Source organism: Lottia gigantea (assembly GCF_000327385.1).
Source record: "Lottia gigantea unplaced genomic scaffold LOTGIsca_1, whole genome shotgun sequence".
NCBI classification, from domain to species: Eukaryota; Metazoa; Mollusca; class Gastropoda; family Lottiidae; genus Lottia; species Lottia gigantea.
In genome coordinates this window covers 28384-44631 of record NW_008706746.1, presented here as the reverse complement: position 1 = coordinate 44631, position 16248 = coordinate 28384, and the positions used below count along the sequence as shown (strand labels likewise).

Here is a 16248-nt window from a genome sequence, read left to right as displayed (position 1 = left end):
ATAAAGTTTTGAGGGATTATTGTGAGACAAGAAAGGGAAATCAATTGAGATTGTTCAGTGATAAGATGACTACAGTAATCTCTTGGTCTATTATAGCCTTTTCTTACAATTTTCTTTCCGATCTTCTCGGTGATTTTCTTCAGGATATTTATCAGATTATTAGTATCTGTATCATTTTATTGATCTTTTCATATTATACTACAGAATGTATCGTCACAATTATCAGCCAATATAAAACCATAACTTGACAACCTACAGAATGTTACAATATTTTTGTGTTTAAAATGTCAATTTTCCAACAATATCAAACCATAATAACTTGATAACTAAGAGAATATTTGAATATTTTTAAGTTTAAAGATCGTCATGGAAACACTAATATTACACTACAGAATTTTGGAAAAACTGACATCTTAGAAGTACTTTCTGTCACAATTTTACTTCCATTTAAGACCATTAATAACTTGACAATTTAGAGAATATTGGAATATTTTTGGTTTTAAACATATGTGTCGATATTTTAGGAGAAAGCTGACATCAATGGCTTCTAATCTCTAAATGAATACACCAAATAAATAGTATCAGCCTTCAAAATTCTCTGAAAGGAATTCCATGCTGAATCTCAACTCCAACCCGTTCGTGAAGTATGAGCTTGCCCTGCCTTGCATGTTACACCAACCAAAATAATATAGTAGAGCTATATCTGAGCACTAATATCAAAGCAGAAGGGCAGGTTCAAAATGTTAAAGCAAGAGAAAAAACTCCAGCTTTCACTTTGAAAATTTCTTTGTAATTGATTTATGAATTTTTTTTAATTTTTGTGTTTTTTTTTTCATTTTAGGTAAGTTGATAACAGAGTTTTCAAGGTCATTTGCAAGGTGAAGGTCAGAAGAGTATTTTTTTAAATCTTATTTAACAGGGAGTCAATGGTTCAGAAACAGTGGCATATCTAGAGGGGGCCATAAATGAGGTCCAGGCTAGGGGTCTTGGGGCTGCCAATCCCCACCCCCACCCCTTGCAAATTGCATTCTTGATCTGTAGCCTATTGCATGATGTCTTCATTAGTCCAAGAAATAAACCAGTGAATGACAATCCAGGCCATTAGCTATTTAAATGCTTGTATTTGGCGAAAATATCTGCCTAATGAAAAAAATCTCTTATCTTTTTTTTATCCTACCAGTATCCTTTAGGCAAAATAGGTGAAATTGTAGGGAGGTCCAGATCTATATCATTAAAGTTTCTTGTAACATTATTAGACCAGGTCTAAGAGCAAGTCAGAAGGTCAGTCAATCTGGAATAGACAATCTCAGAAATGTTATGACAGCTTTCAGTTGCCTCTCTGACCTTTATCATTATTGACCTTCGACCCTAACACTGACCCTAGGTCATATTTTGATTTCATTATCTGCTGCCATGTGGACTCCCTGGAGGGTTATGATCTATGATTGACTATTAACAGTTGGTACTGACAGTTTAACTGTAGTAGATTTTGATTAGAAATAAGAAATGGTGTGGTTAAAAAGTTTTATTGCCAGACCAGTGGCTTTTCTATGTGGCGTCTAGGGGTGGTGGGGTGGGTGGATGATTGTAAGCAGGGGAATTGGCCTCCCCAGAATTTCGACTTGCTGGGTTTTGGTATAATCCCCACTTTCTTATCACTTTACAAAGGGAGAGAATTGCCCTCTTTGAAAATTTTGTAGCCCCTACCTGTACCCCCTCTTATAGTTTTACGTCCTACTTTTCTGCACCATGTGGTCTGATGAACACAATAAAATATAATAATATAGACATACATATTACATTATTTGAATTAATTGGTTTTGAATCATTAATATTAATACAGTGTGTAGTAATGATTAGTACAGTGTCTAGTAATGATTAATACAGTGTCTAGTGATAATTAATACAGTGTCTAGTAATGATTAATACAGTCTCTAGTAATGATTAATACAGTCTCTAGTAATGATTAATACGGTGTCTAGTAATGATTAGTACAGTGTCTAGTAATGATTAATACAGTGTCTAGTAATAATTAATACTGTCTCTAGTAATGATTAATACAGTCTCTAGTAATGATTAATACAGTCTCTAGTAATGATTAATACAGTGTCTAGTAATAATTAATACAGTGTCTAGTAATGATTAAAACAGTGTCTAGTAATGATTAATACAGTGTCTAGTAATGATTAATACAGTCTCTAGTAATGATTAATACAGTCTCTAGTAATAATTAATACAGTGTCTAGTAATAATTAATACAGTCTCTAGTAATGATTAATACAGTGTCTAGTAATGATTAATACAGTGTCTAGTAATAATTAATACAGGGATAGTAATTGACCAATCGGATGACTGGAATACTGATATGACATGATACAGGATGAAATTTTTCTGTTGGATAATTAATATATTTTTTTTACCTGGATTAAAAAGTACTCAAATATTTTACTAAGCAAAATAGATATTGCACCTACCACAATCTACTATCTACATGTCAAAGTCCACAACTTGACAGTAATACAGTATCAAATGATGTTTTTCAGCCAAGAAATTAGAATACAGTTGACCCACATTAGACGTTTAAAAAACGAGATGCTGACAAGCTCTATAATGACAATAATACTCCCCCAGGCTTTTCATATTAATCTTTTATATATTATGTTTACATTATTACTCTGAGATACTTGAGAACAGTGTAAGAGTTTTGCACTAGAGTTTAATATGATTAAAAAAGGAGCTCTATCCTTGAAAAGCTTCAAGGCTTTGGTTCGCCATTTTTTCAGAGGTTGATTTGAGCCTTGAGTATAATAAATAGTCTTCAGAAGTACTAGAACTGCACGTAATTAACATAATCCTTTCAAATATACATTGAACATCATTTTAACTTACTGACGCAGATAATTCTAGACACACATGGATTTCAAGGCTCAAATTTCGATGGTGGGCTGTGGACACTATATTACTGACAAGCTTAGCTGAACTGGCCAACTGGATAGTAAATCTGTCACTTTAATGTAGGTTTGTTAGATTTTGTAAAAGGGCTTGATAGTGGGACTGGCTATGATGTCATACTTCAAAGAAGAAATTTTGGAAATTTCAGTTTTTCCATGTGACAAACCAGTGCAATATGTAAAAGTAAAGAGGCTTGTTTTTTTCATTCTTTACCAAGATGCAGTTTAATGGAAACTGGATGGAGAGTAATGATGTAATGTAGGTATTCTAACATGACATCAAAAAATTGGACATCAGAATCAGATAGAGAGGTCTAGGTCTATTTCAAGTTTTTCTGATTACTTCAAGATTTCAACACTCTTACTAACTGAGCTACATCCTGTCCTTATTAAGCTCGATTGTGAAGAATTATTCACCAAATCATCATTTGATCAACTAACATGACCAAGACATAAGATAGAGAAGTTTTGTTGAAGTTATTATGAATGGAATGATTTGTTGAACCAGATGTATATTAGTCCGAAACATCTGCCTCTTTTCCAGCTTCTCAATGATAGCTTATTTGACAATCCTAAAAATTTAAGGTAACTAAATATGTCTAAGAAAACCTGCACATTTGGAGGTGCCAATTAGCGGCTTAAAACAGGGTATTGTTTTTCTGACCCTATTTCAGCTGACAATGCTCATAATAAGTATCAGAGGCTGGAATGGTGGCAGAAGTTTCTGACTATATTTATATGAAATCTTGTTTATTGCTTATTGTTTTTGTTTGTTTATACAGAATTCTGCTGATTTATCACCTGGTAGGATGAAATGGATTTATAAATAAATAAAAGTTATTATGGTTCGATCTAGTTTCAGTAGTCTTGATTCATATTAAACACCTGTCAACCTCTGATCTCATAAATATATGATTTCATATTATAGTCCAATGAGGTACAGAACAGTAGGATGTGTAACTCTTAATTCATTAGACCTTGGCTTCTCAACCTCAATGAAATCATTCCTTATCTGGTCCTCTCCAAAATAAATCAGTCATTTTGAAACGTATTTGCTAAAGCTGTGTGCTACAGGCTGTGCACGTTAAAGATCCCTCGACAGTTGGAAATCGAAAAAAAGCAGGCTAATGCCACTGTCCTGGCTTATTGCACCCTGCAAGGCGTTGGCCGTCTTATTAGCCCACATGGTGCAGAAAAGTAGGAAGTAAAACTCCATTCATTTCATATCATTTCAACAGGGCCTCTTGAAATCAAGGCATTAAAGCAATGAGGTGTTTGGAAGTAGGGTGTAGGCCTACAACTTTAAAGGTCCAGATGGGTGATTTTGGGGGGTTGATTTGGGTCTGTAATGTAAAAAACTAGAAATTTCCTTTCCTATTTCTATAGATGTCTTTTCTATATATGATTGAAGTATATTAATTTTCAAACGCGGATAATTCTGGACACACGTGGATTCGAAGGCTCAAATTTAGATGGCAAGCTGTGAACACTATTACTGATTGGCTTAGCTAAAAAAAATTCCGTTTCTGAGACTAAGGTATGACTTGTCCCTTTAAGTATCTATTTATACCAGAAACAAGGCGTGTTATCGTAATATTCCCTCGTTAAATTTCAACACTGTTACTCTGTGAACATTCTTTTAGTTTTATTAACCAACAGGTATCCAATAAACTTAGTTTTATCATCCAGAAATGTCAATCTGTTCCATCCAGAGATACGTAAATTTATTCTTTATCAGATGATATTGTGGAGGAAACTAGGTAAGGGTTGTGGGGTGGGGTGGTGTTTTAATTTTGACGTAGGGTATTTCCCTTCAATAAATTCAACACTTTGGACAAATCCTAAATCTTTGTCAAATGATAATTCAGGACCACAGATGTCTGATTTAATTGTCCCCGATACACATACAAAATTTAGAAAATCTCTTGACCACACTTTATTTCAAAAGGCAAAGGTCTGAAATTGACAACCACAGTAAAGTTGAAGCTGAAACACACCTCAAATTCAGTAATGATTTGTGCTTCTAGAAACATTGACATTATAATCTATATTATTTAAAAGCACCATCATATACTGTTGAAAACCAATATTTATTAAGTATATTAAGCAACACAATCTTGTATTGAAAAACAATTTATATTAATTTCCGTCATAAAGGGAAATAATTGTAAAATTTCAGGAAATAGCTCATATTATATTTAGATAATCTTTCATCTGTAATCCTTGTGTTAGAAATTTCCATAGATAAAAGAATGGAAGTTAACTGGTGTGTCTAATATCTAAGCTTGTGAACTCCTTCAGAACGTTGTGCAGGCAGCTAGGGCTTGTATTGATTTCCAAATTGAGATCGATTATCGATGGCAGACTATAGATCAATAATGGATTAATGATCAAAACATTTCAATTGAGAAACACTATAAATACGGTACTTAATTCAAAACATGCCAAAATTTTTAATTTCATGGTTTTTTTTTATGTCATAGAATTATATTAATGTTTTGATCAGTTATTATGGCTTATTGTCGGTTATTAACAGGGAGAGTGGAGAAAATCGATAATCTAAATTATAAATTTGCAGCGACGATATTTGATTATTTTATATCTAGACCTACAGGTAGCACTTATGTGTACAATGCTTTGACATATGTCTTTTCATTTTACTTACATATGATTCATTACTTACAAGTATAATGTCTTGTATCAATATGACCCAGATATGACCCAGATAAAAATGCAAATCAATTGTTCAATGTTACAAGCTAATGATTTAAAGATTTTAAAGATCTAACTGATCAACACCCTGCGTCCTGATAATTGATTTTAACTAAGGAAATGACACCAAGATTTCAACACTTTGACTAACTGAGCTACACCATGTCCACAATAAACCTGTGAATTACCAAACACAGTCATTTGTCTAACTTAAAACATGTCACCAAGATTTCAACACTCTTATTACCTGAGCTACATCCTATCCTCATTGAGTCTGATTGTAAAACATTTATCCAACTGAAAACATGCCATCAAGATTTCAAGATTCTAACTAGGTAAGCTCCACCTTGTCCTAAATAAACCTGATTGTGAAAACTGAAAACATGCCATCAAGATTTCAACACTCTTTTTAACAAAGCTACACCCTGTCCTCATTGAGCCTGATTGTAAATAATGATAAATTTAGCTGTCAGTGGTAATATAAATAGTTCTCCATTGTTATAAAAACAAGCCTCAGTCAGGCGATATCTTACTCTATCTCCTTTTAACAATTCTGTTTTAACAAAACTAGAAAATATAAAACTAATCAGTGAAGAATTATTCATGATGTTTAGTTTTTTTTCAGATATTTTATTTAGAGTTTGTGGCCTTGACTTGATATATTTATTGGGATCTCAAGCACCCTGTTGTCATGTGAATATTTAAAAGAAAGTATTATTTGGGTGCATAAAGATTTATCTTTCATTTATTGTGTTTCTACTGAGGGAAAAAACTAGAATTAAGCTAGCTTTCGCGTGTTTCCACTAGGCAACGTGTCAAACAGTTAGGGTTCGGGAACCAAAAACCTCTCTTTTTGCGTTAGCAATTTATTTTGGGCCGAATGAAAGCTAGCTTAAAGCCGACTTTCACTTTACTTAGTAGAAATGCAAAAAGCCAGCTTTATCCTGTTCGGAAATAGGGGCGTACTAGTCTTTCCGCTCTATTGCATTTCTTACTGGTCTAAACATTAGTCTAGTACATCATGAGTTGTCAATAATAAGGCTACAATCGTTCCGGAACCATTTAAACACAGTGTAAACACAAGGTGTTTGGCAATAAAACTAGCTTAGAGCTAGCTTTACTTTACAATTCTCAGTGGAAATGCAGTTTTAGTGTAGGTCCCAAAAATATGATATGTCTGACAGTAAACCGCTACATGTCTCAACCCAGGAATATGACCTACAGAGATTGTTATTCTGAAGTGGCCTGATGTCACAGGCTGTTTTAATCTGTATGTTCAAACCATCAGGAATCAGCAATGGAATTATGACATACAGTTGCTATTTACAATGCTATTTCTGCAAAAAAGTAGAAATGAGACGCCCACTTTCAAGGAAGGGTATGAACCAGCTTTTTTTTTATTTTTTTATTTTTTTATTCTTCTTTTTGTAAACAGATAAACATCAATTTTGTTAACATGACTGTAAATTGCCTGAATTGTTTTATTAAGAATCACAAGGGAATATATTATATTACAGTATATTTACATTAGCTATGATTTTTTCCATTGGACTAATACAAAATCATGTGGTGTTTATATCTCCATAAACGCCATTGTCTCATCACCAAAACATTAGACGTAATTTTAACTGATGACGTTGTAATTCATTGACGTTGTTGTATCAAATAGACGGTCTCCAAAGTAAACAATCATGTTGGTAGTCCCAAACGTTGAAACGTAAAGAAATAGGCCCTACTTTACTTATTGTATCAAAATTAGAATGTCTTGAAATATAAGAAATAAACTGTTACCCTATGGTGCTAAAGCGCATTTATTCAATTTTCCAGCCAACCTTGGTCCTGATATACCACCATAGCCACCATAGGGTAACAGTTTATTTCTTAGATAACTCACTTTTATTAATAAAACACATGTTTCAACACAATTTACACAGGTTGTCATCAGATGAAATAAATATTAATTAAAGTTGATTATCTAATTATCTGATTAACAATGATAATTAATGTCCAGCTGATGATTTATTGCTTTCTGTTGTCCAATATTTTATAATTTCCTTGATTTATTGACAAGAGCTCACCTTCTCATGTTCAGACAGGTTTTGGGTATTAATTCTTATCAGGACAGTTGCTATCGAAATTGGAATTGAAAATGTCTTTTTAGGGACTGGTTCACCATTTTCAGGGTTGATTCGGATCTTGTATATATGGAAATCGTCTTCAAAAGTACTAGAAATTTACCAAAAATCACAAAATTCCTTCAAAAATACCTAGTAAGGAATTATAAGGGGTAATGCTATCGAACAAGGATCATGAAAGGTGTAATAGAAAGAAAAAGGTTGAAATCACCTGTTCTAATTCATTTCGAAGTTATTTGGTAGGAAGTAAAATTCCTTTCATCTGATAATATGTAAAAGACCAGGCTACGTATTCCTCGAAACCATCTTAGTGCTAGGATGTCCTAGGTTCTTATCTACTAACATTGATTCTAGGACATCCTAGTGCTAAGATCATTTCGAGAATACATGGCCAGTTCATTCATTCTTTCTTGGTAAATAAGTTCTTTTGTTTATATCTGTTAAGTTTTTATGAGTTGTCATAGTAACATAATATTATTATTGACAATGTGAAGAAGACTGACGTCAGTGTCAATATGTTACCGTCGGATACAGTGTCAGATGTCACATGACATGACAGTATCCAAACAGACATCAGTAAATTATTAATGTCCAAGAATCTCTCAATATTTAACATGATGACTGCTCACACGAAGTTTTACCAGATTATGATTCCTACAAGGCTATTTAATATTACAAATAATCAAAAACATAACTTGAGAACAAGGCTTGAATTGAAGAAAAAAATATAACGAGCTCTGGTCCTATAGTTATTAAGGGGACAGGTGCACCATTTGGAGGAGGGGGGATTTTGATATTGAATATGTAAACAGTCTTCAGAATTACTAGTAATGTATTGAACACAGAGTGTAAATAAAATAACTCGACACACCCTCAACTCCAAAGAATTAAGCTAAAATTTGTTTACTTACCATGCATCTCATTCAGAGAGTCCACATAGCTTATAATGTTTATTTGGTATTTAGGTTTTTCAAAAAGGCACCCTTATCAAAAAGTTCACTTAGCCTATACTGATTTGGATTTTGGTATAGGCTGTATATTTATAATGTTTAAAACTAATTGATATATATATTTGTATATTTCAGTTGTTAGGATGTGCTATATTAGGTGTTGGAATCTGGTTACGTGTGGACCAAGATGTGGCTCAATATGTCAACAAATCAGACGGTTTCAACATATTTTACACCCTGTCTTATCTTCTGATAGCTGTCGGTATTATCATTATGATCATCGGGTTCCTCGGATGCTGTGGAGCTATTAGAGAGAGCCAGTGTATGCTGGGAATGGTGAGTAAACAGTGATATTTACCTTTTTATATACTCAAATCTTTATGTTTCTAGTTTCACCAATCTGGCGATCTTCACAATGTCAAGCTATTACGAAATGCATCTAATACCTTGACTGCAGTAGCCAATAATCTTGTATCACAGAAGTTTGTAAATATAGCGATTGAATTGTATGCTAGGCAAAACAGCCAATCAGACCTTGAGATATGTCTCATGGTTTACAGACTTTCTGTTGAGGGCTCTGATTGGCTGTATTCGGTAGTGTACAATCAAAACATCCATGATACAAAAACAGTGACTATTGCAGTCAAGGTATTAGACACAGTTTGTAATAGCTTGATATTGTGAAGATGACCAATCTCATACCAAGCAGATTTGGACCCACTGTCTGACCGAGAGTCAATGGTTGATGGAAATGACATGTTTTAATGGCAATAAGAGCTATCATACCATCATGATATTTTGTGTGTATTTCAGTATTGTGCTAGGATAAGGTTTTATAAGAGAAACTCTCTTATAGAAGTACTGACCTAGGTCACAAGTAGGGATTGTTGATTTCAGCATTGGAATACATCAATTTGATAGGAAGTTACCTACTTCTGTAGAGATTCACAAGATACAGAAATAATTCAGAAATGCAAAGCGATTGTTTCAGAGAGTTAATCTACCATGGACAAGAACATTACTCAGATTTTTATTCCTTTTGTCACCAAACATTTAGTATAGATGAGTTTTATCATCCTATTTTTCTGAATAGACAGCTGTATGAATATTTATGAATGTGTAATGACTGTTGATTGATTCTGATATTTTTCTGTTTTTCAGTTTTTCGTTTGTCTGTTTATAATCTTTGCTATTCTACTAGGAGCTGGTATCTGGGCTGTCGTAGCTAAAGATAGCGTAAGTATTTTAGAACTAAATTGAGAAAACTGTGTTTAATATGGATAATAAATCTTGGATTTATAGAAACAGAAGTAGCGCAAATACAACCATAATTGATTGTAAGATTTCTTTAAAATAACGGTTGCCCAAAGTGTAGAAGAGGAAGAGATTTAATCACATGTCAATTTTCTTCTGTCATGCTTCATTTCTGCATGAGAGAGGGGGAGAGGGAGAGAGGGGGAGGGGCTACATGAAGTCAGACTCTGTTCTAGTTATAATGTTTGCATGTTAGCTTTACTTTTATTAATGAATTTTTAAGCAACATTTAGGGGTAAAGATTCATTAGATAATGGAACTTAATTTTATGTTACACTACTCATTGGTTTATGTTGTTATTTACAGATTTATCAGACATGTTCATTGAGCTGGACATACTCTCTCTCTTCCAAATAATTAGGCCTATTAATTAATAATTTTTATGTTTTTCAGTTTAGAGACTGGACTGGTATGATGCTGGATGATGCTGTCAAGAATTACTATAAAGACGAACACTCTAAAAACTTCATGGATACCGTACAAAACGGCGTAAGTCAATTTCCATTGGTGCCATGTATTAATAAAATATTTATGACCACATCAACGTCTAAGAACATAGTCTCCAACATCATGTCTTAATTATTACTGTAGCCAATAAATTGAACACATTGTGATTGTATTCCATGTAAAGTTTCCATACGTTTTTTACAAGAGTCTATACTCCAAAGATATGGAGTTCGGCATATTGAATTAACTATGTTTCTTCTGAGGTCCAGTGATATAAGGGAGTTAACTCTTGTTTTGATTCAAATAGATAGAGAAATATTCTGCTACTCGTATGTCAATAAAAAATTTTTTCCTCTTGTCTTTTATGACAGTAATTTTTCATAAGTTACCATTTGTTATTACACATGAAGTTTACAGATAGCGAAACATTTTGAATTCTCAACCATTCTAGAATTTCAGATTACCAGTTTCAACTTCCGTTCTTTTCTCCACATTATATGTCCTGTTGAAAGTTATCAGTTTAGGAATATGATATTTTTTGGCCTTTCCCCCTAGTGCTCTTAAAGTAAACAAAAAAAGGTGGCAATGTTTCACTGAAGTGTATCACCTTAACCCCTTTTTTTTCCAATCCCTTTGAACAAAACCTTATCAAATTTTACATCATTAAAATCGAAATTGATTAAGCTATACTTTCAAATGAATTGATCCAGCACATATTTCTGAGAAAGGGCAATTTTAAGCCCATTTCCTGGCTGTTTAGCGATTGTTTAGTGACGTCATATAGACACTGCCATATTTTCAATAGATGATATGATTTGTGTTATGAGCCTCACAATTGATGATTAGAAACGAGGTGTGAATAAGCTCTTTAACAATTGAATGCTGTATATATTTTTAGTTTAAATGTTGTGGGTCATATACTGGCAGTATGGACTATGAAATGACTGGAGACATACCGGAATCCTGTGGAAAATATCACTCTACCGTAAGTTATCAGTGTATCTCATTTCATCCTATCATGTTTATTACAGTTTAAATGTTGCGGTTCCTACAAAGGAGTTGTTGATTACGGTTTCGCCACAATTATTAACCTAGATGTTCCAGAAGCATGTGATAAATATCCTCTCACTGTAAGTTTTATATTGTTGTCTTCAGCTAACTCTTAGTTATCTTCCCTTGAAACTAGGCTGGGTCTTTGGATGTCTGGGAGGCGGTGCCCTTAGATTTTAAGGCAGTTCTCGTAGATTTTTAATGGACAGGTCCTTTTGGGTAAGGAGTTCTCTGATAGTTTGAGTGGGGAGGTCCCTTAGATTTTAGGGCAGGTCTCTTTTCTGGAAGGGTTGTTCCATAGCTTTGGGTGGGACAGGGCCTTTTCTGGAGAATGGCCGTTATAATTTGGGTTGTGGTTGGATGAGAACATTTTGGAATAAGTGTTCAGTTTTCACAGGGTGGGGGAGGGGAAGGTTATTTTGTAATCCATATATGGTCTTCCAGGAATTCAGAGTGGGCAAATTTCTTGCTTGGTTCCCTAAAGCTTAACTTGAGGTAATTTATAAAGTGTCAACCAAGTGCTACTTAGGTCCTCTGAATGGATTTCAGATTTACATACGGGAGATAACTAACTGTTTTGATCTTGTTGTTGTTATGGTCTGTTGGTGTAATTCTTACTAATATTATGAAACAGATTGTTCTGCAAAATAACACAAATATCACTGGCGATTGAAGACAAACGGCTTCTCAATTTTCAAGTGTTTTATTTAATGCATTATATATTCCCCCAAAAAATCATCTTGTGCAAGCAACAAACTGCGATTTTTCTTTGGAATTCTCTCCTGCATAAAATGTAGTGTAAGGAAAGCCTCAAATTATAAATCCGCAAGTAAAATGTTATTTTGCCGGGCATTACTGTTTCCTTATTACTGTTGGTGATTTGGTTTATCAAAAATCTTATCAGCGCACTTAATATTTCTTTTTTCACAGATATCAGCGTTCACACAGTTTTCAATTTCAGTTTTCAATCACAAACACATTTTTTCACAATTTCTCATTTTTGTGTTCATTTTGTTTTCTATGTTCTGTTGATTTTTGTGTTTGTGTTATACAAATTAATGTAAAAATTGGTAAGAGTTGGCTGTTACTAAAATAATAAATTATTATTATCATTATAAGACATTTAGAAGTATCACAGCACATTGAGAAACAATGGTTTTATAGATATAGACTTCTCTTTATCATTTAGATACCCTTTAGTTAATTATTATTTTTGAATTATGTTCTGATTGACTGGTTCAAAACGTAATGGAATACAGACCACAATTACATTCTTTTGATAACAACCTATAAAATGGACTGTTTATAATTTAAATTTAATCTGGATGTGCAGGAATATTAAACTCGACTGTAAGCTGGGTGATAAACTGGTATCACAATAAATACCTGTACAGGATCTTATTTTGTTAGTTATATCACCTGATTAAAAAATACCGAAATATCAACTTATTGTGATATATAGTGATAACCACTTAAACCAATATCCCCCAGCCTTGATACACTGGTTATGTTTGAAAACTTCTCTTCCCCCCCAACATAGATATATTTTGACATTGTTTGCGTGTTATTTTACAGGGATGTAATGAGAAATATTATGCGTTTATGGCTGAATATTGTATGATAGTAGCTGGTATTGCTATTGGTATAGCTGTTATTCTGGTGAGTTATCTCCCTGTGTTAATAGACGCTTAAACTAAATATTAGTATTATTTAAAGTAAGAAAGCGTTTAGAGCGTGTCACTCGTTCGTTCCTTTTAATTTATCATGATGATCTGCGAATCAAATCGAATTATATATTTAGTTTACTACTTTAAATTAGTTCTGAATTTTTAGGAATTTCGAATCCAAAAGCCAAAGCTGAAATTTGGTGCGATAATTTGCTAATCGAATTTTCAATCTAAATTGAACCCTGCTTTGACTTGACTTTCAGTAATTTCATGAAGCTTCTTCTACTTGTGATTTTGGTGATAATCAAATTTATTTTTTCATTCTAGATTTTGGGTATGATTTTCTCCATGGTGTTGTGTTGTGCTATCAGAGATGTCAAGTAAGTATTTTTGGTTTCCATGGTTACAGGTGATTGTATTAAATGGCCTTTGAATTTGGAGGTTGAGGTGTCTCTATATAACTTTTGATTGGGTGAATTTTTTAAAGAATTAGTTTGCTATAAGTTTCTGAAAGATGATGCATGGATAAATCGATGTCAAATCAGTCTGTAAAATGTGACCTGCATTTTAAGCTCCATCTCAATGTTAAACGTTCTTGAACCGCTCATTACATGTGACCTGGTCAAGGAATCATTCACTCGTTGTTGGTTTGGATGTCACATTTAATAGGATTCTTTATGAGATCGTGAAGATATTCTGACCAATGAAAAGCATTGTTTCAAAAATTGCTGTGTTTTTAAAGAATGGTTCGTTGGTCAATCATAAAGATATTCTGACCAATAAGAAGCATTAGTTCAAAAGTAATGTGCTACTTTGGAGACAATACTAAGTGGTCAAATAATCTTTTATAATCTTATAAAGCAGGGGTTTCAACCATCCCCACAGGCTGATTTTGAAATTTTTGGGTGTTAATGAGGCGTTTTGTAGTCTTGTATAGATTTTTTGGACAATTTTAAGTTAAGTTATTCTGTTAGGCTGTAGGCCTATTATCTGACATGAAAAAGATAGCAGGAAAAACCTTAAAGAAAATCCAGAAATAGTAAGGATTTGTAGTTGGAAAGGGGTTCATGGAATCACACAAAAATCCTGAAAGGGGTAAATGAAGGAAAAAGGCTGAAAACCTCCACTCCAAAGACTATGGTGACAATTAATGAGTGGGCCCTGGATTTGACAATGGCTCCATCTTAACATGCTTTCTAATTGTTTATTTTTCTATTTTATTCATTTCATAATTTTTTACAAATCATTTTGGATAATTCTACTACTTTCATTTTAGTTTTAATTTTTAATCATGTTGTCTGTCATTCTGTAAATCAATAAATTCATTTACTTTTCTCTTTCTTTAAAAGATCTGTACAGAGGTTTTCTAAAAAATTATGTGTAGCCCTATCTGGGACACTGATAGCATCAATTTGCACTTTTCTAAGTTCAATCAAATGTCTGTGGTTCCTGCAATTCTACTTAAACTATGTTCACTATTGCCGTAGGTTCTTATATACTTATAACAGTTTTTGAAATAGTGACGTCAAAAAATGCTAACTTTTAGTGGAATTGCAAGAGCCATGAACATCTGACTGAAAATAGGAATGGTGCAAATTGATGCTATCAGTGTCTCCGATACACATAGAATAAGTTTAGAAAACCTCTTTACAATCACATTAATTCATTTATTTAACTAAAATTATTCATTCATTCCTACAGTGTGCAGTGTTAATTTAAAGGTATGAGGCCACGTACAAACTCAGTAATCTGCATGTCTAATTATTGTTGCATGCAATTTTAGTTGGTGCATCTTGGTTGTCCCAAAAATTGTGAACTTCTTTTTGACAAGTATTTTCAAAATATGAAAATATAATTCATAGGCAAATTTTGTCATTTATCCAAGGGATTCATCAACTTCAACAAGTCTGCGTATTACGTTCAAAATCAATAAAAGATTTGAATGAAATTATCAATTGACTGAAAGTTGAGTTGGAGTTGGACAATTTGGCATCCATTTCAGAGAGTCCACATTTATTTTACTTGGGTTTGTTAACTGGGCATCCCTTTTAGAGAGTCCACATAGTTTATTACTTTACTTGGGTTTGTCAATTTTGCATCCCTTTCAGAGAGTTATAATGTTTGATTCTCAGGCTTGTCAAATTGGCATCCCTTTTTTACTTATTTATTATATTTCTATATATTATGTTTAATAATGGACAGTTGTTGATATTTTTATGTTGATGTTTTAGAACTATGATATATTGGATGTTTTGTCTGATTAATATGATATTTTATTATGTTTGGTTTTGTTTGTCTTGGTTTTTAACATATTTATAGTTTTATTGTATGTCAGGTTTAGATGGAGCTTATTAATGATAATCTTATAAGAGGGTTTGTCATCTTCACAATGTCAAGCTATTACAGACTTTGTCATGTAACTTGACTTGCATCACAGAAGTTTGTGAATGCAGTGATTTGATTGGATTGTACATTAGTGGATACAGGCAGTCAGAGCCCTCGACAGAAAGTCTGTAAACAATAAATCATTTTGTTTACTATTTTTCTGCCTAGGTATTGGTTGGCTGTAATGACCGTCATACAATGCAATGCAATGCAATGCAATGCAATGCAATGCAATGCAATGCACAATGCAATGCACAATACAATACAATACAATACAATACAATACACTACACTACACTACACTACACTACACTACACTACACTACACTACACACTACACACTACACTACACTACACTACACTACACTACACTACACACTACACACTACACTACACTACACTACACTACACTACACTACACTACACTACACTACACTACACACTACACTACACTACACTACACTACACTACACTACACTACACTACACTACACTACACTACACTACACACTACACTACACTACACTACACTACACTACACTACACTATAATACACTACACTACACTACAATACACTACACTACACTACACTACACTACACTACACTACACTATAATACACTACACTACACTACACTA

General features: G+C 33.3%; 1 protein-coding gene across 1 annotated transcript in view; it reads left to right on the top strand.

Moving 5' to 3' along the window:
* LOTGIDRAFT_202951 (hypothetical protein) overlaps positions 1 to 16248 on the top strand; it is a 43841-nt gene that overhangs the window by 24838 nt on the left and 2755 nt on the right. The window contains exons 2-7 of the mRNA XM_009045357.1: positions 8884 to 9084; positions 9910 to 9984; positions 10456 to 10551; positions 11541 to 11639; positions 13135 to 13218; positions 13554 to 13606. Coding sequence (XP_009043605.1) covers positions 8884 to 9084; positions 9910 to 9984; positions 10456 to 10551; positions 11541 to 11639; positions 13135 to 13218; positions 13554 to 13606 — 608 coding nt within the window. The remainder of the gene's footprint in view (positions 1 to 8883; positions 9085 to 9909; positions 9985 to 10455; positions 10552 to 11540; positions 11640 to 13134; positions 13219 to 13553; positions 13607 to 16248) is intronic.